The sequence below is a fragment of the Elgaria multicarinata genome, chromosome 8 (genome assembly GCF_023053635.1).
Source record: "Elgaria multicarinata webbii isolate HBS135686 ecotype San Diego chromosome 8, rElgMul1.1.pri, whole genome shotgun sequence".
NCBI lineage: Eukaryota > Metazoa > Chordata > Lepidosauria > Squamata > Anguidae > Elgaria > Elgaria multicarinata.
Genome location: NC_086178.1, coordinates 6,252,711 through 6,275,000, shown reverse-complemented (window position 1 = coordinate 6,275,000; position 22,290 = coordinate 6,252,711). Strand labels below are relative to the sequence as shown.

General features: G+C 47.5%; 1 protein-coding gene across 1 annotated transcript; it reads right to left on the bottom strand.

Moving 5' to 3' along the window:
• Positions 1-5,877: 5,877 nt before the first annotated feature.
• On the bottom strand, positions 5,878-19,686 carry COPS7B (COP9 signalosome subunit 7B). The gene is made up of 7 exons (XM_063131788.1): positions 19,603-19,686; positions 14,893-15,069; positions 13,896-13,971; positions 11,434-11,522; positions 8,420-8,622; positions 8,198-8,303; positions 5,878-7,169 (listed from the first exon to the last, which is right to left on the bottom strand). Exons 2-7 carry the CDS (start codon positions 15,052-15,054, stop codon positions 7,011-7,013), a joined length of 795 nt encoding a protein of 264 aa, XP_062987858.1. The 5' UTR covers positions 15,055-15,069; positions 19,603-19,686; the 3' UTR covers positions 5,878-7,010.
• Between the last annotated feature and the right edge of the window lie 2,604 nt (positions 19,687-22,290).

Here is a 22,290-nt window from a genome sequence, read left to right as displayed (position 1 = left end):
ACAGCCTCAAAAACAGAATGGGAAGCCATTAGCGAGCCCTGTAATTTTTGTATTGAAAATAATGATGTGGGTTGTTTCTTCACACTTGCCCTCCTGGCAATGTACCTAGCCTCTTGCCAGCAGTGCTTGGGAATCATGTTGCTTCGTAGCAAGACCCAGGACTAGCATCAGGCAATGGGCAAAATACCCTGAAAAGTGCAATCTCCCACCTTGGCTAAAGGAAACCAAGGCTCACAGGTTTCAAAGGTCTAAACCAGTGGTTCCCAAAGTGGGCGGTATTGCCCCCTTGGGGGTGGTGGGATTGCATAGGGGGGCGTTAAGAGGCAAGGAAGCAACAGGGGGGCACTTGAGGTGGTCTTTTCCGAGAAGCGCCTCTCCAGGTCTTAAAACACAGGGATACTTTTATGGGAGAAGGTAGTTTGGTCCTAAGCCATATAGGGGAAGAATCCACACATGTATTAATACTATTTAAAAAGAGTCCTTTTAACGGTGAATTGAAATATTTCAAAAGCACCAAAACACTAATGAAGAGACATACCCTGCTTGGTGTGCCCCGCCACGCTGGCTGCAAAACGGAGGCGTTTGCTCTCTTTTCCCTTCCTCCCTTTGCAAGCCTGCGGCGGGTGCTTTGGAATCAATATTCCATTAATTGTTACTGTTTTGAATTTTATTGTTATTATCTTCCTTAGTGGGTCGTTTAAAACCGCTATTCTGAATAATGATTTTTATAGGGTAGGGCATGAGTTGGGCATGAGTTTGTGGAACCAAGGGGGTGGTGACCTGAAAAAGTTTGGGAACCACTGGTCTAAACCTCCAACTCTACTTAGTCATTCATTTCTTCTTGGATAGATGAAGGTGCCTGCCTGAGCACTGATAGCCAGTGGATGTTTCAGAGCTAGGAATGCCAAACCTACCCAGCAATCCAGCTGTGGACACCAACATTTTATCAGCCTCAGCACATGACACGGGGCAGAATCCAACTAGCAGTTTGAATGTAACCAGTGAAAAGAGAAAGAAGCCCGACATTTTGCAACTAGCTGGCCCAAAGTGGGGAGGTTACATGCTGTTTGCTTTTGGGGGAACGGACACCGATTTACAAACTGTCATTTGCCTCGTCCCTCCTGCAAAACTTGTAAATACATACAAGGTGTCATGATCAGGCCTGTTCCCCTTGGTGTGGGGGAAGGAGTTTCAAGCTATCAATCAGAATCAGATTCTGAAGATGAAGAGGACTAGAAACGTCCCAGCTTACACAGGGAGTGGGGGAGGCGATTCTCCCAGGCTCTTCACCTGCCAAGGATGAATCTTCACCAGACCTTATCAGTGAAAATGTTAACAACTCAGGCTGTGGGAATTCAGGAATCCTCAGAGGGGGAGGGGACTTCAGAGTTGGCTGATCCCAGGTTCAAACAGGTGGAGTTTAAAGCAGTCAAGAGGCGATCAGCTCGGCTAGCATCTCACCAAAGGCTTCTTCAAAGGAATCCTCCTTGAAGTTAAAGGGACTCAGGGAAAAGGTCTTCGCTTTTGATGAAAGGACATTTGACTCTTTTAGCTAGCCAGGTTTAGCCTAGAGGAAAGTTCCTAGTGTTTAACCTCTCTTCAGGTGCAAAGAGATGTTTGTTGGCTGAATAAACTTTGTGGATTACTTGGCAGACTTTACTGTCTCGCAGGGCAGCGGGAGGGCTTGGAGAAAGGGAACAAATAAAACTCTGCAACAAAATGTTGCAGTGTTTAAGCTTCCAGGCACTCCAGGTCCCGTTCTCTCTCCACCCCACCCAATTTGTTTTTTTCTTGGCGTATGAGTTGGACACATGTTGAATTGCACCTGTATTAAAATCTTGGCTTTCTCCATTGTCCGTGTCTATGAGTAGCTCTGACATCCTTCCCACAGGACATTTTAAAATACCTTGTATGAACCAGGAAATGGTGTATCCAGGCAATGAGGGGGGGGGGGTTGTCTACCCATTTTCTCCATGTTGCTTCCTCCACCCCTCCCACCTACTTGTCTGGATTTTTCTTTTTCAGCCTGTCAACATGCCCTGCCATCAAGTTATCACTCTTCGTCGCCGTCTTCTTCTTCTTCTGGGGGTGGGGTGCTTCCTGACCCTTACGGATTCCTCCCCCCCAAGGTTATTTACACCCCTGCTCACCTCAGGGTTATCCCAAGCCCTTCAATACCTCCCTCTTGCACACGGCTGGTGCGGCTTTACCTTCATTCGTACCGGAATTGGAAGGAATGTTAACAAATTTGGTGACCCTCCTCTTGGCTCTCTCTCATCTATATGAGCATGTGAGGCTGCCTTGAGCCAAGTTGGTCCATTTGACCGGGTGCTGTCTGCTCTGGCTGACGGTGGCCCTTGCACTCTGTTTTTTTCTGGCCCTGTACCTGGGAGGCCTTTCTGCTGGAGGTGCCAGGGACCCAACCTGGGACTTGACATAGGCGAAGTATGGGATTAGTTACTGAGCTACATTCCCCCACCCCTTCCTGTGATGGCGTTCACAATGTACAGTGGACAGGCTTCTTCCCACACCGGGGTGGCAACTGTTCTCACAAGTGTTGCAGCAAGGCTCTCAAGACATGACGTCTGTAGTTTACCACTTCAGAAGTGAAGTTTGGCCTAAGCAAGCAGCAGGAGACGATGACATGTGCCCCCCCCCGCCCTATACGATTTCAGAGTGCAGCTAGAAAATTGCACGATCCGATGTTCTCCCTAAGAAAACACCCAGCATACAGGAAACGAAGGGGCAGGAACAGAAGCTCCAGTCCGTCCGTCTCTATTTTCTGTGTCTAGGGATTTCTGCCGCCCCTGGGGAGTGGTCCGAAAGGTGGCCTTCCCCACAGAAGTGGTCCTGCCCCAGAAGTGTTTTACGTTGCCCCTGTGCCGTCCGTACAGACCAGGTCTCAGGGCCAAGACAGGAGATCAAAAGACAAATTGATCTTGTTTCCAGTACAAATGGCCATTTAGGATTGTTTGCGGTTTGGCCTTAAGCACAGCGTAACTGCACAGTTTGAGCTTTGCGGATCCCATAGTGTGGCAAGCACCACGCACACTCGGAAGTTCGTACCCTGCAAAGTCTCCGCTTCCGTTTTCAAACAAACCAGTCTCTAGTCGTTACGATCATAAACAAAGGCTGTAAAGGCCCTAGGAGACCCCTGAAGCCAGGAACTGGGCCATCATCAGAATCACCAGTGGTGAAAGGTTCCAGCATATTATCTCTTTGCCCATCACAACTTCCAGAAGCAGAAAAGTAATCATTTAAAAGCACTCCCCGGTGCCAGATTGAGAGGAAAACAGTGCTCAACCATCCCCATGGGGGGGGGGGGGGAGGGAGGGAGGGAGGGGGGAGAGAGAGAGAGAGAGAATAGCAGAGTTGGAAGGGGTCTACAAGGCCATCGAGTCCAAGGCCCTGCTCAATGCAGGATCCACCCTAAAGCATCCCTGACAGATGGTTGTCCAGCTGCCTCTTGAAGGCCTCCAGTGTGGGAGAGGCCGACTGTCACGACTGGTCACTCCGCGGCCAGGGGTGTGTCCCTCTGAACGCCAGTTGCCGGGGTGTAGTGATGGCCACCAATTTGGATGGCTTTAAAAGGGGGTTGGATAAATTCCTGAAGCCAAGGCTATCAATGGTTACTAGCCCTAATGGTTGTGTGCTATCTCCAGTATTCAAGGCAGTAAGCCTGTGTGCACCAGTTGCTGGGGAACATGGGTGGGAGGATGCTGTTGCACTCATGTCCTGCTTGTGTTTCCCGGTCGACAACTGATCAGCCACTATGTGAACAGAACACTGGACTAAATGGACCCTTGGTCTGACCCAGCATCAGGGCTCTTAGAATCATAAATTGTAGAGTTGGAAGGGGCCTACAAGGCCATCGAGTCCAGCCCCCTGCTCAATGCAGGAATCCACCCTAAAGCATCCCTGACAGATGGTTGTCCAGCTGCCTCTTGAAGGCCTCCAGTGTGGGAGAGGCCAACTGTCACTATTGGTCACTCCGCAGCCAGGGGTGTGTCCCTCTGAATGCCAGTTGCCGGGGAGCAGCAGCAGCAGTGGGCTATTGGCTCCCTGCCCCGCTAATGGGCTTCCTGGAGGCATCGGGCCGGTCACTCTGGGAAACAGACTGCTGGACTCTGTGAGCTCTTGGTCTGAGCCAGCAGGGCTCTCTGTGTTCTTTAGGGCGCAATCCCATGGCTGTTTAGATAGGGAGAAAAGGCCTACAACTCCCAGCGTGCCCCAGCAAGCTCTGCTGCCCGGGAAACGGTGGGAGTTGTAGGACTTTGCTCTATCGAGACATACAGAGGGTTGCGCTCCAAGTTACAAAAGCCCCCCTCTTAAGAGGAGAGGTTCTTTTCTTCCTTTCAGGCCATGAGGGCACCACCATCATTACGTGAACAGCTTGACCAGTTCTGGATGGGGCTACACTCCCCCTGAAAGACTGCATTCGCAGTTTGGGGGGTGCTTCTGGATCCGTCGCTCCAAATGACAGCTCAGATAGATGCGACGGCCAGGAGTGCCTCCTATCAGCTTCGGCTGATACGTCAGCTGCACCCCTTCCTAGAGTCGGAAGTCCTAAAGACGGCCGTGCACACGCTGGTCACTTCGAGGCTCGACCTCTGAAATGCGCTCTACGTAGGGCTACTATTGTGCCTTGGTTTGGGTCCAGGCTACCTACGGGATCACCTTCTCCTGCACACTCAGGTCCTCTGGGAAACATCTACTTCAGCTAGCAAAACCTAGATTAACAACTGTGACCCAGAGGACCTTCTCTTCTGCAGCTCCCAGACTGTGGAATGGCCTGCCGGAGGAGACTGGTCAACTTGACAGTCTATCAGCATTCAAGAAAGCTATAAAGACTGATCTCTTCCGGCAGGCCTATCCAGGGGGATTTTAAGATGTTTTTAAAATGTTTTAGGATGGTTTTAACAATGTATGTTTTAATTGAGTATTATGTATTTTATCATTTATTGTTGTTCCCCGCCTCAATCAAAATGGAGAGGCGGGCAAGAAATACTATTATTATTATTATTATTATTATTATTATTATTATTATTATTAGTCCGGAAACTTGAATTAGTTCAAAATATGGCAGCCAGGTTGGTCACCAGTACACCTAGGGGGGACCACATTACACCAGTTTAAAAATCTCTTCACTGGCTGCCAATTAGCTTCCGGGTGAAGTATAAAGTGTTGGTTATCACCTTTAAAGCCCTACATGGTTTGGGTCCAGGCTGCCTGCGGGATCGCCTTCTCCCATACAATCCGCCCCACACACTCAAGTCCTCTGGGAAGAATCTACTTCAGTCAGCAAAAAACTAGATTGACAACTGTGACCCAGAGGACCTTCTCTTCTGCTGCTCCCAGACTGTGGAATGGCCTGCCGGAGGAGACTGGTCAACTTAACAGTCTATTAGCATTTAAGAAAGCTATAAAGACTGATCTATTCTGGCAGGCCTATCCAGTGGAGTTTTAGGATGTTTTAATAATGTATACTATGTTTTAATTTATTATTATTAATAGTATGTATTTGGGGTGATGAAGTAACTTCTACAGACTTCCCTTCAAGGCTGTCATCCAGGCACCCTGCTAGGAGTTGAGGGGAAATGATGGCAGATGCACCGCAGAGAGCTCCTTTAGAGCGCTGGCTGGTTCTGCTGGAAACCCGGAGTGGAATCACTGCCCCACGGACATCAGAGCCACCAGCTCTCCCTGCCCCAGACCACCTGGGGAAGGACGTTCCAATGCCAGAGAAGACCGCGGGGCCTGCTCGAGTGTGGCACCAGCCCTGCCTGCCACACTGCCCTGCAGCCGTCGTTCCGTGCGACAGCATGAAGCCAGAACGCATTTAACCGAAAACAGCGATTCTCCATCCGGCCACGTGAATTTCGATGCCAACGTCTTCGTTTTTTAATAGAAAAGAAAACAATCCTTCTGACCAAGTCGCCTTCAATTAGTCTGTAACAAAAGTCAAATAATAATAAAAAAAAGGCTGAAATGCTCAAGCCTCTCAACAAATGTACAAAAAACAGAGGGTCAAATACAACCAGAAGGGAGTTCAAGTTCTGAAAGCCTAGAGGCCAGCATGGGACCGCCTTTGCTGCCTCTGACAGAAGGGTCCCAACTCAGCAGGCCAAAGGGGAGGGGGGAACCTCTTTCACAGAGCTCACTTTCATCCGGGGAGGTTTTACTGTGTTACACGTCAAAGGTTTCGGGAGGGGAGAAACTATTACCATGGAACACGTGGAGAACGCACAACTTCTGCAACCCTGCCCCTTGGAATAACAGTCACCGGGGGTGGGTGGGGTGGAGGAGACGAAACAAGAGGAGACTGAAATAGCAGCTTCACCCCTTTCGCTCCGCTCCGCCCCTGACTTCCTCTGCTTTAGAGCTGTAAGACACAAGCTTTAAAAGCCAGCAGCCAGGCTCCTGGGCGTAGAAGGGCAGCAAAGCAGGGGGCAAGTAAACACAGCCCAGCCCGAACTCCGGCCCTCCCAGCGTGAGGTAGAGAGTTGCACCCTAAGATAAAACGCCGAAGGAACAGGGAGAGAAAGAAGGTGGCCACAAGAGGCCATGCCTGCCTGGGCTAGGAGCGTCGCCTTTGCCATGGTGGGTGGCAGGTTCCGGTGCGGATTTCAGAGACCCCCCCCCAATCCCTCTCTCTCAGCCGGAAGCTGAGCCTTTGCCCACCCACCACCTGCAGCCAGACGCAAAAACGGCCCCCTGCTTGCAAACGGCTGGGAAGGGGACCGTGGCCTCCACCGCACCAGAACTTCACGGGTGTTGGGCCTTATTTCAGTCTCCTGCCCCCTACGTGGGTAGTAATAAACCGTGCCCTCAAGGTCCTCATAAAAAGCTCTGGGGCTCAAGGGTGTCAAGGAGGTCGGAAGCGTCCCGTGCTGGTTTAAGTCGGGCTCCGACGGGGCCCGGGGCCTCCAGCCTGAGAATCCCCCAGGGGGGCTCCCTCCAGAAACACGTGGGGCCCGAGCAGCACCCTGCTGCTGCTGCTGCTGCGGGCACTAGTGGCGACTGGAGACGAGCCCTTTGACCTTGGACAGCTTCTTGGTGGGCTGCCGCTGCTCGGTGTGCGGGGGGCCCTCCCGCTCGGCTAGCTGCTGCTCCATCTCCTGGGCAGAGGACGACGCCGTGGCTTTCAACGTCTTCTTGATGTTGGTGACCTGCAGGTAGAGGGAGAGACGGGGGGTAGCTTTGTGAGGATGAAGACACATCCTGCTTGTAGAATCATAGAATAGCAGAGGTGGAAGGGGCCTCCAAGGCCATCGAGTCCAACCCCCTGCTCAATGCAGGAATCCACCCTAAAGCATCCCTGACAGACGGTTGTCCAGCTGCCTCTCGAAGGCCTCCAGTGTGGGAGAGCCCACAACCTCCCTAGGTGACTGATTCCATTGTCGTACTGCTCTAACAGTCAGGAAGCGAAGCCAGGACACTGGGGCGGGCGGGCGGGCCCAGAAGAGCGTGCCCGGAAGTCGCTCTCCCAGAGTGACCTCCAGCCGGGCGCACCAGCCCAGAGCCGCCCCGCCCCCCCCCCAGCGTCCTGGCTTTGCTTCGGCTGGGCAGGCGAGTTGGCGCCCTGCGCCCAGGTATCCTGGGGTGGGGCGGGTGGGTGAAAGCAGCTCACCTGCACGGCCCGGTTCCTAACAGGCCACGGACCGGCACCGGTCCGCAGCCCGGAGGTTGGGGACCCCTGCGCTAGGAGACGTTCTCCGAAGGGCCGCTCTTTTTTTCTCAGTAGTTTCAGCCGCTTCACCTAAATATTCATCAGCAGCTGCTAAATCCTTGTGGACGTGCTGCCCTCTAGAGGCCAACAGACTAAAGGCAGCCCTCCCCAAGCAGAACGTGCAAAGTTCAGGATTGGATTTCGATACCGGTTTCGGACAGCCGAAGGCTGGACATCTTGCAGGCTGGTTAGAGCAATCGGACAAGATTTAGGGAAATGGTGGGGAAGGTGTGGCCCTCCAAATGTTGCTGGACTGAAACTCCCATCAGTCCTTGCCAGCATAGCCGGTGGTGGTGTGTGCGTGTGATTCGAACGGCACCCTAACACCCCCTGGAGGGGCCCACGCCTTCCCCACCCCTGACTCTGGAGAACGTCTCAAAGTACTTGCTCAGGCATGCTTGAAAACCAGGGCTGCTGCTCGCTTCTTGCTTCAACGGGAAAAGCAATTCATTGGCCCCGAGTACCTACCTCTGTCTCTACCTGCTGCTGGGTTCGGTTGTGGTTCTCTTTGTACTGGTTGGCTCGGAGCACCTGCTGTTCAATTCCTAACAGAACCGCTTCACACCCATCACACCTGTAAACACAACGTCAGAGAGTTGGCACGAGTCGGAGAAACTGTGCTTCTGCCTAGGTTGGGGAAGGGAGGGGGGGAGCCTCGACACCTGGGGGCCGGCCAGGGGCTGAGCTTACCATTCGTGAAGCGTTTTGACGATGTTGCTGATGTCCTTCCTTTGGATGTCCCTGCCGATGCAGAAGTCCACTTCAAGCACCTGGTTCCGCTGGTCCAACTTCCCTTGGATGATGTCCGTGTAAACGGCTTCAATGATCAGATCTTCCAGCTCCCGCAGGTTCCGCATGTCCAGGTCTTTCAGCAACACCGAGTAAGGAATGCACTGGGAGGAAAGGAGAGCTCAGGTGAGAAGCCGTCGCTCCAGGACACAGACCCACAGGCTCATCCTAAGCTGAGCACTGCTCTTATTCAAGGATGCAACCGGAGACCGCGTTCACTTTTTAATAGTAAAGAGGCCCAGTTTCCGTTTCTACTCCGAGAGAGGCTCGGAGTGTGGCAACGAGGGACAGGGCCTTTTCGGTGGTGGCCCCCAGACTATGGAACGATCTCCCTGATGAGGCTCGCCTGGCACCAACGCTGCTATCTTTCCGGCTTGGGACCACAACACCTGACGGAACGCCTCTCCCGATGTGAATATACCCAGTTACTACGTTCAACATCTAAGGTCCTCCTCCAGTGCCTACTCCGAGAGAGGCTCGGAGTGTGGCAACGAGGGACAGGGCCTTTTCGGTGGTGGCCCCCAGACTGTGGAACAATCTCCCTGATGAGGCTCGCCTGGCACCAACGCTGCTATCTTTCCGGCGCCAGGTTAAGACTTTCCTCTTTGCCCAGGTATACGGCAGCACATCTTAATGCTTCTCGCCTGCCCAAGGACCTCCACTTCCCTTACTCGGCTTCGTCCTTTTTCTTCTGCTGCCCCTTACGCCTGGAACGCTCTTCCAGAACACTTGAGAACTACAAACTCAATCACTGCTTTTAAGACTCAGCTCAAAACTTTTCTTTTCCCTATAGCCTTCAAATATTGAGTTTGTTCTGACTTTACACTGTTGGTTTTGCCCTACCCTGTGCCTGTTTACACTTCCCTGTGCCTGTTTGCATTCTCCTTCCCTCTTTATTGTTTACTACAACTTATTAGATTGTAAGCCTATGCGGCAGGGTCTTGCTATTTACTGTGTTATCTGTACAGCACCATGTACATTGATGGTGCTATATAAATAAATAATAATAATAATAATAATAATTAATCACCCACATGTTTAATTTTTAACGGTTTTTAAATGCTTTATGTGTGTATGTTCTGTGTTTTAGCATTTTAAATTTTGTATACTCGTTTTAATCTTAATTTTAGAATTTCTGTAAACCACCCAGAGAGCTCTGGCTATGGGGGCGGTACATGAGTGTAATAAATGTAATAAATAAATAAATAAATAAAATAACAGGAGGGGGGCAATTAAAGCTCAGCTTCTCAACTGGACCTTTAGCACGTAGATGTTTCAAGGTATCTGTGGGACGGAGGTGTGGAGGTCAAAAATGCTGGGACTGAAGCACTGATGCTGTGAGTCCCGCAGCAGTGACTGGACCATTTGCCCTCAGGAGGAAATGGACAAGCCGGGCGTGGAGGAAAGAGGATGCTCAACACCACGGCTTCCGCTCAAGATTAGGGCAGCAAGCCTGGCCCCGCTGCCTGGCAAGAGAATTGGGCAGCGACCAGGGTGAGGGGGCAGGCAGGGAACAGCACACATCATAAAAAGGGTTAATACTGCTTTGAGCCAATCCAGGACTTGCCCCAGTGGGCAAAAATCCCCACTTCGACCCACCAGATGGCTAGCATGCAGGCGGGGATCCCCAAAGGCGGAGGGTGTTTTAGATGAGGGCCTAACTTCGAAAGATTTCAAAAGATTAAAAGAAGATCATAAAACGAAAGGACGCGGCACAAGTTAGCTACATGGAAACACAGTAAGCAATGCCAGGGCATGCAATTCGTTGTTTTATTAGAGGGGGGTGTAGGATGCACCTCCCAGTCCTACTCACACAGATGCCTACATGGAACTGACTGGAAGGCAAAATGCCTTTGGAACACATGGAGATAGTAGTATTTCTCGCTGAACCCAGTGTAAACCTATTACTAGTTTCACTCATAACCTACATACCATAGGCCATGCAAAAAACACTCTAGGCCTTGCTTCATTAGGAACGACGTAACAGGATAGGATCGTTATTCCACCTTGTTGAAAGAGTTGCTCAATCCGTGGCCGATGCAAGATTTGAAGCCAAGAAGTTACGGCTCAGATAGAGGGCAGGGAACAAGCCCAGAGTGCAGGACACGGAATAATGGGCTCAAATTACAGGAAGCCAGATTCCAGCTGGACATCAGGAAAAACTTCCTGATGGTTAGAGCAGTACGACAATGGAACCAGTGACCTAGGGAGGTTGTGGGCTCTCCCACACTAGAGGCCTTCAAGAGGCAGCTGGACAACCATCTGTCAGGATGCTTTAGGGTGGGTTCCTGCATTGAGCAGGGGGTTGGACTCGATGGCCTTGTAGGCCCCTTCCAACTCTGCTGTTCTATGATTCTATTATTTGTGTTGTACCCCGCCTTGATCCAGAGGGAGAGGTGGGTAACAAATATATACACGGAATAATGGGCTCAAATTACAGGAAGCCAGATTCCGGCCGGACATGAGGAAAAACTTCCTGACTGTTAGAGCAGTATGACAATGGAACCCATGACCTATGAAGGTTGTGGGCTCTCCCACACTGGAGGCCTTCAAGAGGCAGCTGGACCACCATCTGTCAGGGATGCTTTAGGGTGGATTCCTGCACTGAGCAGGGGGTTGGACTCGATGGCCTTATAGGCCCCTTCCAACTCTACTATTCTATGATTCAACTGTCAAAGAGAGGTGACGTGATTCAGGTACACAAGTTCCAATTCACCAATTGCTCTGTCTATTCCCCACACCATTAAAAATCTGTCTGGAAGGCCCAAAGGTTTTAAGCCCTGGAAGTCTCTTCTACAACATTTGGTTCTGGAGAGCAACAGGAAATGGCAACACAGATTTCCTCAAAGTTCACTGTATGCACAAGCATGTATCACTAATATAGTTAATCTTAGTTGAAGATGTCAATACCTTACCTTCATTCTGGAAGCTAAGCTGACAATAGTTAAGTGTTTCAGCTTGTTCTTCTGGGCTCCTGTTAACTCTGGGAGGTTATTCTTGTTTCCTGCCCAAGAGAATGATATAAATAACATGTTCAGACACTTTACACTGAATTACCCAACACCATGTGTTTATTTTATACATTTGTACGCTGCAGTCTCTTCCATTTCTCATTTCCCGGGCAAATGGAGAAGTATGGGGCAGTTAATAGAATCCCTGCTTCTGAAAGGAAGGGCACAGGCTATCACTTGACTGGTTAAGAACATTCGTAACCAAAAAGGGAGGACAGAGGGATGAGGCTTGAAGTGTCCTGAAGCTGAAACTGACACAGCTTGTGAAAAAAAACTATGCAAGAGAGCTGCTTTGTTTCCAGGATCAATTCAATCCTCTTCACATTTTTTTAACGAAAGGGTGAAACAATGGGTAGCTATGACACTGGCTACGAATCGCTGGACACTTGTAGAAAGCAGACAGGCATCATTTGAAAGATCACAAGCTAGAGAGTCATGAAGGGGCCAGAATTCACAGATCTTGCACGGATATCCTTTAAGGTTTGTGAATTCTTCCATCCTCTCCATCTCATTGTGCTTAATCAATAAATCCATTCAGGACCATACATGACGGCCACCAGAAGTATCTGAACGTTTTCATTACAAAACAGCATTGGTTTTTCACCCTTTTCATTTCAGAAATGAAATGCTGAACCCTCACACATGGGACAAAAGGCGTTTGAGCATGTGAGAACTGTTTTTAAAAGAGAAATCACTTTAAAAGCTTTCAAGCAGAACGTTGGGCAACTTCAGAAGCCATCTACAGTACGTTTTGGATAAGAATACAGTTTAGGCACCAATTATTGACGAGAGAGATTTTGAAATCAGAGCATTTCAAATCCTCCTTCTCAGCCCTTCTTACACTGCCCTTGAAATTTCAGAAGAGTTGGGGGTTTGAGAGGCTTTTGGACAAATCAGCGAGATCGGAGACAACCTCCTATTAACCTGCTGGAGGTGCCGTGGCAGAGCTCCTGCTCAGCATGCAGAAGGTCCCAGATTTCATCCCTGGCAACCCTCAGTTAAGCTTGAAGCCCTGCAGAGTTGCTCCTAGCCAGTTCTGGGATAACCGTCTGGCTCTGCAAAGCAGCTTGGTATGTTCTTATTTCTTAGGTGTTTGCTGTGCATGTGGCGCAGAGCAGAAGAAATAATGTGCTGTAGCACGAGAGACTGAACGGAACTGTAATGAAAGCTGAACAGAACATCCAGCTGCCGTTGTGCAGCCGCTGCACCTGGCTCCTCCTCCTTTGCCCTTGGTTAATGAAAACACCTGGAGTCTTGGGGGAATGGGCGTGAAGAGCGTGCAAGCAGGTAACTGATGATCCAACTGCCAGAAGTCAGAGGAGTGAGCGAGAAGGCAGTGGGTACAGTAAAAGGAATCTTATGAAAACGGAAGGGGTGGGGAGATGAGGAACCGATATGCCAGTGCAATGCTACATGTCGGAGAGGTAGAAGCAGCCCTAATGTACTCATATTTCAGTGTGGTGTAGTGGCTAAAGTATCGGACTGGGCATCGGGAAACAGTCAGGAAAAATTTCCTGACTGTTAGAGAAGTATGGCAATGGAATCAGCTACCTAGGGAGGTTGTGGGCTCTCCCACACTAGAGGCCTTCAAGAGGCAGCTGGACAACCATCTGTCAGGGATGCTTTAGGGCGGATTCCTGCATTGAGCAGGGGGTTGGACTTGATGGCCTTGTAGGCCCCTTCCAACTCTGCTATTCTATGATTCTATGACAATGGAGCCAGCTACCTAGGGAGGCTGTGGGCTCTCCCACACTAGAGGCCTTCAAGAGGCAGCTGGACAACCCTCTGTCAGGGATGCTTTAGGGTGGATTCCTGCATTGAGCAGGGGGTTGGACTCGATGGCCTTGTAGGCCCCTTCCAACTCTGCTATTCTATGAAATCTGGGTTCTAGTCCTCACCCAGCCATGGAAACCCACTGGGTGACTTTGGGCTGGTCACAGACTCTCAGCCCAGCCTACCTCACAGGGATGTTGTTCGGAGGATAAAACGGGGAGGAGGAGGAGGATTATGGAACTTTGGGTTCCTTAGAGGGGAAAAGGCAGGATAGAAATGCAATAATAAAATAAATAAAAATAAATATTTCATTATTTTATGTAAGTCACCTTGGGGATCCTTTAGGATTGAAAGCAGGGATAGAAATCAAATGGACGTCCACCGGGGATTGGTCTTGCTAAGCTATCTCCTGTTTTAGAGTTCAGCTCCCCACCCCAAAAAGGGGTGGAATTGTGTCCGTAGGATCTCCCTTGAACTAACTTGGCCAAGGGAAGGAGTTGGCAAGCAACACACACAGGCATGAGAATGTCTCTCCCCCCCCCCCCCCCCCGCCCTGCTTAGGCACGTTCTTTAGAACTGCAGCTGCTTCTTACCTACATAATCCGGGTATGTTCCATAGGCAAAAAGATTCAGCAGCTGAAAATAAGCAGCATTCGGCCCTTCGGCAAGCTGCACACGAAGAAGAAAAAGGAAGAGACCCATTAGAGTGCTATTGATCCACGGCTAATCAAGTGTTGGGCTCTTCCAGGGCTTATCAAATTACATTACTGCAAGCTTGTTTAAGTCAAGGAGACGGCACTGGACTTTCCACAAAGGCAGGAGTTTCAGTGCCAGAGTTTCCTGCATACCAGGTTCAGAATAAGTATGTAACATTGCACTGCAGTTCTTACAGGTTTTAACCTATGAAGCCTGACACGGCTTGGGACCGCAATACCTGACGGAACGCCTCTCCCGACATGAACCTACTCGAACACTACGTTCAACATCTAAGGCCCTACTCTTGGCTTTGCCACGTGGGAGATCATCTTTGAATTAAAACATTAAAATCACTCCACTGGCTGCCAATTAGTTTCTGGGCAAAGTACAAAGTGTTGGTCATTACCTTTAAAGCCCTAAATGGTTTGGGTCCAGGTTACCTGCGGGATCGCCTTCTCCCATATAGTCTGACCCGCACACTCAGGTCCTCTGGGGTGAACTTACTTCAGTCAGCTAAAACTAGGCTGACATCAGTTTCCCAGAGGACCTTTTCTTCTGTCGCCCCCAGATTGTGGAATGACCTGCCGGAGGAGATTCGTAAAATTAACTCTCTGCGTGATTTTAAGGCAGCTTTAAAGACTAGCCTTTTCCGGCAGGCCTATCTAGATCAATGTAAAATCAAGAATTTTTAAGATGTATTGATTCCTGTTCTAATGTTGTTCCCTGCCTCGATCCAAAGGGAGAGGCGGGTAAGAAATAAATAAATAAATATATTATTATTATCATCATCATCATCATCTTTGCTTATGATTTTGTCTCACCAAAGCCCTGGCAGGAAGTCAAGGCTAGGGGGTGGGGGTGGGGGGTGATATTCTGAAAATCCACGCTACGCACCTCTTGCACGTTTGTTAATTCTAGTAGCTCCCCAAAGACAAAAACCCCAGGAGCCTCCAGCACTTGGTTGATAAGGGCAGTCAGAGCTGATCCACTGGTGCCTTTGGCTAATAAAATAAACTGCTCAAGGAGATTACAGGATGGCTTCTGTTCTCCTGCCATTCTAGACCCTTTAACCTATAAAAGAAAAAGAGCAGATAACGGCATTTCAACACACTACTCAGAACGAATATACCACAAGCGTGACCAAGATGGCAAAAGTTAGTATCTCAGCTTTGTTTCTTATTCAAAAAATGTTACCCCAGAGAAACAAGAAGCCTGTTCACACAGAAAGCAGCACAACCTTAACATTAAGCAAACAGCTCAGTATACACCTGTGGGAGGCTGGGAAAAAGCATCCAAACAACATGGGTTCACCCAGGGCCGTTGCTGATATTATTCTGGCAAGACATTAGGTGCACCTTTGGGAATAATATCTCCAGGTCAAGACAGCTATTGAAACAAAGGCAGAATTATAACCCATGCAACTAATTTCAGAATTGGTTCCCAACTGCAGCTCTTCACATGCACTGTCTTCCCAAGAAAACACATTTCTTGGGAATCCAACATTACGCTTTCATGGATTTTCACATTTGCGCTTCCCGAACAGACACACAAAAAGCAATTTTCAATCTCAGGCTCTTAGACCACTCATAACATTTGGTACCAGCTGCAATTGTAGAGAATCATTTCAACCACTCACATTTCTTCTTCTTATTATTATTATTATTACTTGAACGTATGCATCGCCTCCCACTGCAAAAAGTGGTCTTGTGAAAAGTGTTCAACCACAAGTACACAAAAATGCCCCCCGGCCCCAGTCAGGGTCTAGAATGAATATCACAAAAACAACCCATAACAATTGAGACATAACTAAGGCAGCCATGGAAACCCACTGGGTGACTTTGGGCCAGTCACAGACTCTCAGCCCAGCCTACCTCACAGGGTGGTTGTTGTGAGGCTAAAATGAGGATTATGTACGCTGCCTTGGGTTCCTTGGAGGAAAAAAGGCGGGGTATAAATGCAATAAATAAAATATAAATAAATAAAAATAAGTATGTCTTCGCTGGCACTCAAAAATGACAGACGAGCTTCGCTGGGGAGAGCATTCCATAAACATGGGGCTATCAAAGAAAAGGACTGTTCCTGAACTGATATCTCCTACCAAGATTCTCTTAGAGGGGGTACGCAGGAAAAGGTTTACACGGGGTGAGGTGGTTCTTGAAGTATTGGGGTCCAAAGCCATTCAGGGCTTCATAAGTTAAGACTGCGCTTTGAATTTGACCTGGAACCAGTGCATGCAAGCCAGGACTGGGTTTATACGTTCACATCATCTATGGAATTCACTACCACAAGATGTGGTGATGGCTACCAAAAGGCCTAAAACCAGAAAACCAGCACTAGATAAAAAGCAAAGCGAAATGGCAGATTGGAAACTAAGAAAAGTTTCCAGAGGATCAGCAATACTTGACATGATATTGACCAATAGGGATGACTTAGTGGATAAAGTGGCAGTTACAGGAACTCTGGGGGAAAGTGACCACGTCATACTTGAATTCTTGATTATGAAGGAGACAAAAGTTGAGCGTAGCCATACACGTACTCTGGATTTTAGGATAGCTGATTTTAATAAACTCAGAACTATAATAAGTAAGGTCCCGTGGCAAGTGAGCCTAATGAGAAAAGGAATGCAGGATGGGTGGGAGTATTTAAAAAAGGAAATTTTAAAGGCACAGTTACAAACAATTCCAACAAAGAGAAAAGATAGAAGACAACAGAGGAAACCAATGTGGTTCCACAAAAAGCTTAGAGATGACCTGAAAACAAAAAAGGATACATATAGGAAGTGGAAGGAAGGCCAGGCTACAAAAGAAGAATACAGACAGGTGGCGCAGAAGTGCTGAAATGGCGTCAGGAAGGCTAAAGCTGAGAATGAGCTGAGGTTAGTGAGGGATGCTAAAAGCAATAAAAAGGCTTTCTTCAGATACGGGAGTAGTAAAAGACAGAGGAAAGAAATGGTGGTTCAACTGCTTAATGAGGATGGCAAATTGATAACAGATGACAAAGAAAAGGCTGAAGTGCTCAATTCCTACTTTGCCTCGGTCTTCTCCCAAAAGCGGGTCTGTGACCCCCCTGGAGAAAGTGAAGCAGAAGTTGAGGGGGCAGGATTGTCGTCCGGCACCTCACCTGTCTTCCATGATTTTGCAAAGATAATAGACAAATGTTCTAAGAGTTCTTCCGCTAGCTCCTTCATTACTCTAGGATGCAGTTCATCGGGCCCTGGAGATTTGAACTCATTCTAGGAAATTAGGTGTTCTTTGACCATTTGTTTATCAATCTCAAACTGTAATCCTGCTTTAGGGTGGATTCCTGTATTGAGCAAGGGGTTGGACTCGATGGCCTTGTAGGCCCCTTCCAACTCTGCTATTCTAGGATTCTATGAAAAAGGGCACAATCCTATGCATATTTAGACAAAAACAAAACCCCTACAACTACCAGGATTTCTCAGCCACATTTCAGGTTACCTCAGGGACCACCTTCTTGTCTTCTCCCTAAATAAGAGGCTCTTCTCTACGTCCCATTTAGGGTGAAAACACGGTTGATTGGAATGAAAAAGAGAGGGGGGGGGCTTCTAAGCAGCTGCACACCGATTATGGAATGAGTCAGGAAATGTGGTTGGTTTTCTCCTTCGCTGTTTCTCGTCAGCTGCTGAAGACTGTTTTATTCCAGCAGGCTTTTTTTATATGTGTTTATATGTATTCCTTTTAACTGCTGGCCCTGATCCCTTGGTCAATTCTTTTACTGTTTACACAAAATTGTAACTGTTTAATATTGCAAACTGCCTTGAGTGGTGCTTTTGCACTAGAAGGTGTTGCACTGTAGGTGCCTTTATAGAATAAATACAAACGCTCAGGAAAACCAGTCAATAATTCCACTCATGCGTACACACACACACGCCTCTGTAAGTTTACTTGGAAGTAAGTGCCTTAGGCTGTAATACTATGCACACCTACTAAGAAGTATTTCTAGGATTGCGCTGATAAGGTTGTACCTAAGCATGCCACACATCCCAGTCGGAAGGTTTCTTTTAAAGGAGAGTATTTTTTTTTAAAAAAAAAATCACAAGTAGTTCTACAATGAGTTGCAGAATCAGATTTGTAGCAGGTACCTGGTCTGAAGAGATTAAAGGAAGGCACAGGAGGCAAAGTGGAGGCGTTGAAACTCTTGAGGTGTTTCCCCTCACCAAGTGCTTTGAGGTCAAGAGCATGTTGTCAGGTAAGAAGAAGCCCCCTTTTTGGATACACACACAAACATATACACACACCTTACTCTGTATCAGCCTTCGCCAACCTGGTCCCCTCCAGATATGTTGGGACTACAACTCCCATTCCTAGCTGGGGGATGCTGGGAGTTATAGTCCAAAAATCTGGAGGGCGCCACACATTCTCAATACACATACATATGTGTACACACACACATTATACAAGACAGCGTAACAGAGTAATTTCTAGAAATATTTTGAAATTACTTTGTGGTTAGTCAATCTTTCTTATATTTCATTTCATTAGACCTCCCAATAGTCAAGTTCCCTGGGCAAGGTGAGGGTGTGATAGAATGATAGATAGATCTCTCTCTCTCACACGCACACACACACACAATACAGAATGTATTGTTATTATTATTATTATTATTGATAGATCTTTCTCACACACACACACAATACAGAATTTATTTATTTATTTATTACATTTTTATACCGCCCAATAGCCGAAGCTCTCTGGGCGGTTCACAAAATGTATTCTTATATTATTATTATTATTGTTGATAGATCTCTCTCTCACACACAATACAGAATGTATTAATTATTATTATTATTATTATTGATAGAACTCTCTCTCACACACAATACAGAATGTATTTATTATTATTATTATTATTATTATTATTATTATTATTGATAGCTCTCTCTCTCACACACACACACAATACAGAATGTATTTATTATTATTATTATTATTATTGTTGATAGCTCTCTCTCTCACACACACACAATACAGAATGTATTTATTATTATTATTATTATTATTATTATTGATAGCTCTCTCTCTCACACTCACACACAATACAGAATGTATTTATTATTATTATTATTATTGATAGCTCTCTCTCTCACTCACACACAATACAGAATGTATTTATTATTATTATTATTATTATTATTATTATTATTATTGATAGCTCTCTCTCTCTCACTCACACACAATACAGAATGTATTTATTATTATTATTATTATTATTATTATTATTATTGATAGCTCTCTCTCTCTCACACACACACACACACAATGCAGAATGTATTATTTCTTATGCGCTCAACGGAACCAGGGACGTCTGGACGGGAATAAAGCAGGGGAAGGCTGTGGGGAGGGGGGCATCACGGGGAGGGGGCGCCTCGCCTCGCCCACCCCTCCCCTCCCCTCCCCACCCCCGGCAGCGGGGCCTCAGCGGCATGAGGGGCAGGAGGTCTCCCATCTCCTTGGCGGGAGGAACCCCTCTATCCATCCTCCCATCCCACCTGCCGCGGTCCTGACCGCCTCCTTCCCAGGCACGAGCCCGCCGCACCGTCCTGCGAGCCGCTGCCTGCCCCTACCTACCTACCTACCTACCTACCTGACGGCTGCCGCTGCCGCCTGAGCGCTCGCCCGCCCGTGCCTGCCTCCCCGGCTCGCTGCGCTCCTCAGGCCGCCATGACAGCGACGACAGCGGCGCCGGCTGGAACGCCGCGCACGCAGGCGCGTCCGTCGCCTCCTCGGGTCCGGTCAGGAACGCCTTCCCGCGCGCCATGGTTCCGCCGGAGAACTCCTTCCCCCTCTCCGCCCCGCGCTGGGCAGCCGTGATATTGGGCGAGGGCTGATCCAACTGCCGCAGGGCAAAGGGTGCGGGAGGGGAGGGGAGGGGAGGGGAGGGGGGGGTTGTCACTTTCCTTCGCCCCCCCTCCCAAAAAAGACCTCCTTCTCCGTGGAGGGAGTCTGAGCATCTTCAGGCTGAATATTAAGAGATATTACATTAATGCATATTTCAAATTAAATGCAATATATATATTAAATTTCATGTGTTGTATTGAACTTAAGTATATAAGAACATAAAAAGTGCCCTGATGCTGGATCAGACCAAGGGTCCATCTAGTCCAGCACTCTAATCACACAGGGGCCAACCAGCCATCGGCCAGGGATGAACAAGCAGGACATGGTGCAACAGCACCCTCCCACCCATGTTCCCCAGCAACTGGCGTACTGCCTCGAATACTGGAGATACCACACAACCATCAGGTCTAGTAGCCATTGATAGTCTTCTCCTCCAGGAATTTATCCAACCCCCTTTTAAAGCCATGCAAATTGGTGGCCCATCACTACGTCTTGTGGTAGTGAGTTCCATAATTTAACTATGCGCTGTGTGAAGATGAACTTCTTTTCATTTGTCCTGGATCTCCCACCAATCAGCTTCATGGGATGACCCCTTGGGGTTCTAGTATTTTGAGAAAGGGAGAAAAATATCTCCCTATCCACATTCTCCATACCATGCATGATTTTGTACACCTCTATCATGTCTCCCCTTAGCCTCCTTTTTTCCAAGCTAAACAATCCCAGTTGATGTAACTTTCCCTCATAGCGGAGATGCTCCAGCCCCTTAATCATCTGAGTTGCCCTTTTCTGCACTTTTCCCAGCTCTATAACATCCTTTTTTAAGTGTGGTGACCAGAACTGTACACAGTATTCTAAGCGTGGTCGCACCATAGATTTGTATAAGGGCGGTGTGATATGGTATTTGTTTATTTAAAATATTTATACACTGCCTTTATTTATTTATTTACATTTATATTCTGCCCCATAGCCGAAGCTCTCTGGGCAGTTTACAAAGATTAAAAAGATTGGATTAAAAAGACGGAACATTAAAAATCAATATACAAATTTAAAAACATAAAAAACAGTTAACATTTAAAACAAATCAAAATTGATTCCAGGACGGTTTGCAATAATATACAACAGTATAATGTTTGTTTTAAGAGATTTATATAGCACATTTTCATATTGATTTCAAAAGTAGTTCACACATACACACACAAACAAAAATAATGCATATAGCACACAACTGCTAGGCATAGAACAAATTGAAAAACTGGTGAAAAGGATGGTTTTTATCATACACACACACACACACACACACACACAATATCACCACTTAGGTGTGAAGGAACATCAAATGTACTATGATAGAAAAATATGTATATAAGTTGTTTAACATAGATTGAACCTGCTGCGATAGATGAATAGAGATGTTTTTGCAAACAGAACAAACAATCAAACAACAGACGATATACAGGCCTCCGGTCCTTTTAACCTGTTTCGCAAAATGCTTCTTCAGCGTATTTCAGCTATTAGCACCACCACAAAGCTACTGCCATGGGTGAATGGAGGGATGTTAGAATTTGTTCCTCAATTCCAAAATGATATATTTTGTCCTTCAAACAAAGGTTCACTTAAAGTCCCTGCCGAAAAGTGCAAAGCTTCAGAAGTGGTGAGTTCCTATGCACACACACACACACGCTAAAACAGCCATAAAATAATAAAATCTAAATAAACCAAAACAAGAATTTTTAGCAAAACTCTATACATGTCTTCTCAGATGTAAGTCCTCCCATTGAGTCCAACGAGGCTTCGTATAAGCCTATCTCCCCCTATTTGGGAAGACGATGCATTGAAGTCACTGGGAGTTACTTTCGAGTAAACATGTCCACAGGACTAAGCTGTAACCCCTTGAAGAGGAAAGCACACCCAAGCCCTCCATTCCAAGGAATTAAGGAATGCCAGATTCAAAGGCTGCCAACTTGTGTCCCTACAGATGTTTTTTGGCCCACAAAAGAACATGCATAACAAGAGCCCTGCTGGATCAGACCAAGGCTCCATCGAGTCCAGTGCTCTGTTCACACACAGTGGCCAACCAGCTGTCAACCAGGGACCTACAATCAGGTCACAGTAAATGTTGAAGTTGCCAGAAGAATAAACTTTGAAGTTCCCAGGTAGGCGGCATCCCTTTTCCTGATATGCAAATCTGGATCTTGTGGTGTCACATGGTTGACAACTCTTTAAACAACAACAACAACAACGAATTGGTACTGAGGCAGAGCCTGGTACACTGAACAAGCCAACCTGTGGAAAACACACTGCGTTCAGACATCACAGTAACCTATGTTGGGATAATGTGTTATGTGAACCCAGTATGTGTGTGAGAGAGACACAGAGAGAGAGATCTTTAGCATGGAATGTACCTTTTTCATGGTATCATACACTGAATCAACAC

What these genes read in the sequence shown, in the direction of transcription:
- COPS7B (XM_063131788.1), bottom strand. Translation starts at nt 15,054, where the DNA reads ATGGCAGGAGAACAGAAGCCATCCTGTAATCTCCTTGAGCAGTTTATT. An exon ending in GCTTAGCTTCCAGAATGAAG is followed by an intron (nt 8,623 to 11,433) that starts GTAAGGTATTGA and finishes CTTTCCTCCCAG; the next exon opens with TGCATTCCTTACTCGGTGTT. An exon ending in AGCAGCAGGTAGAGACAGAG is followed by an intron (nt 7,170 to 8,197) that starts GTAGGTACTCGG and finishes CTCTACCTGCAG; the next exon opens with GTCACCAACATCAAGAAGAC.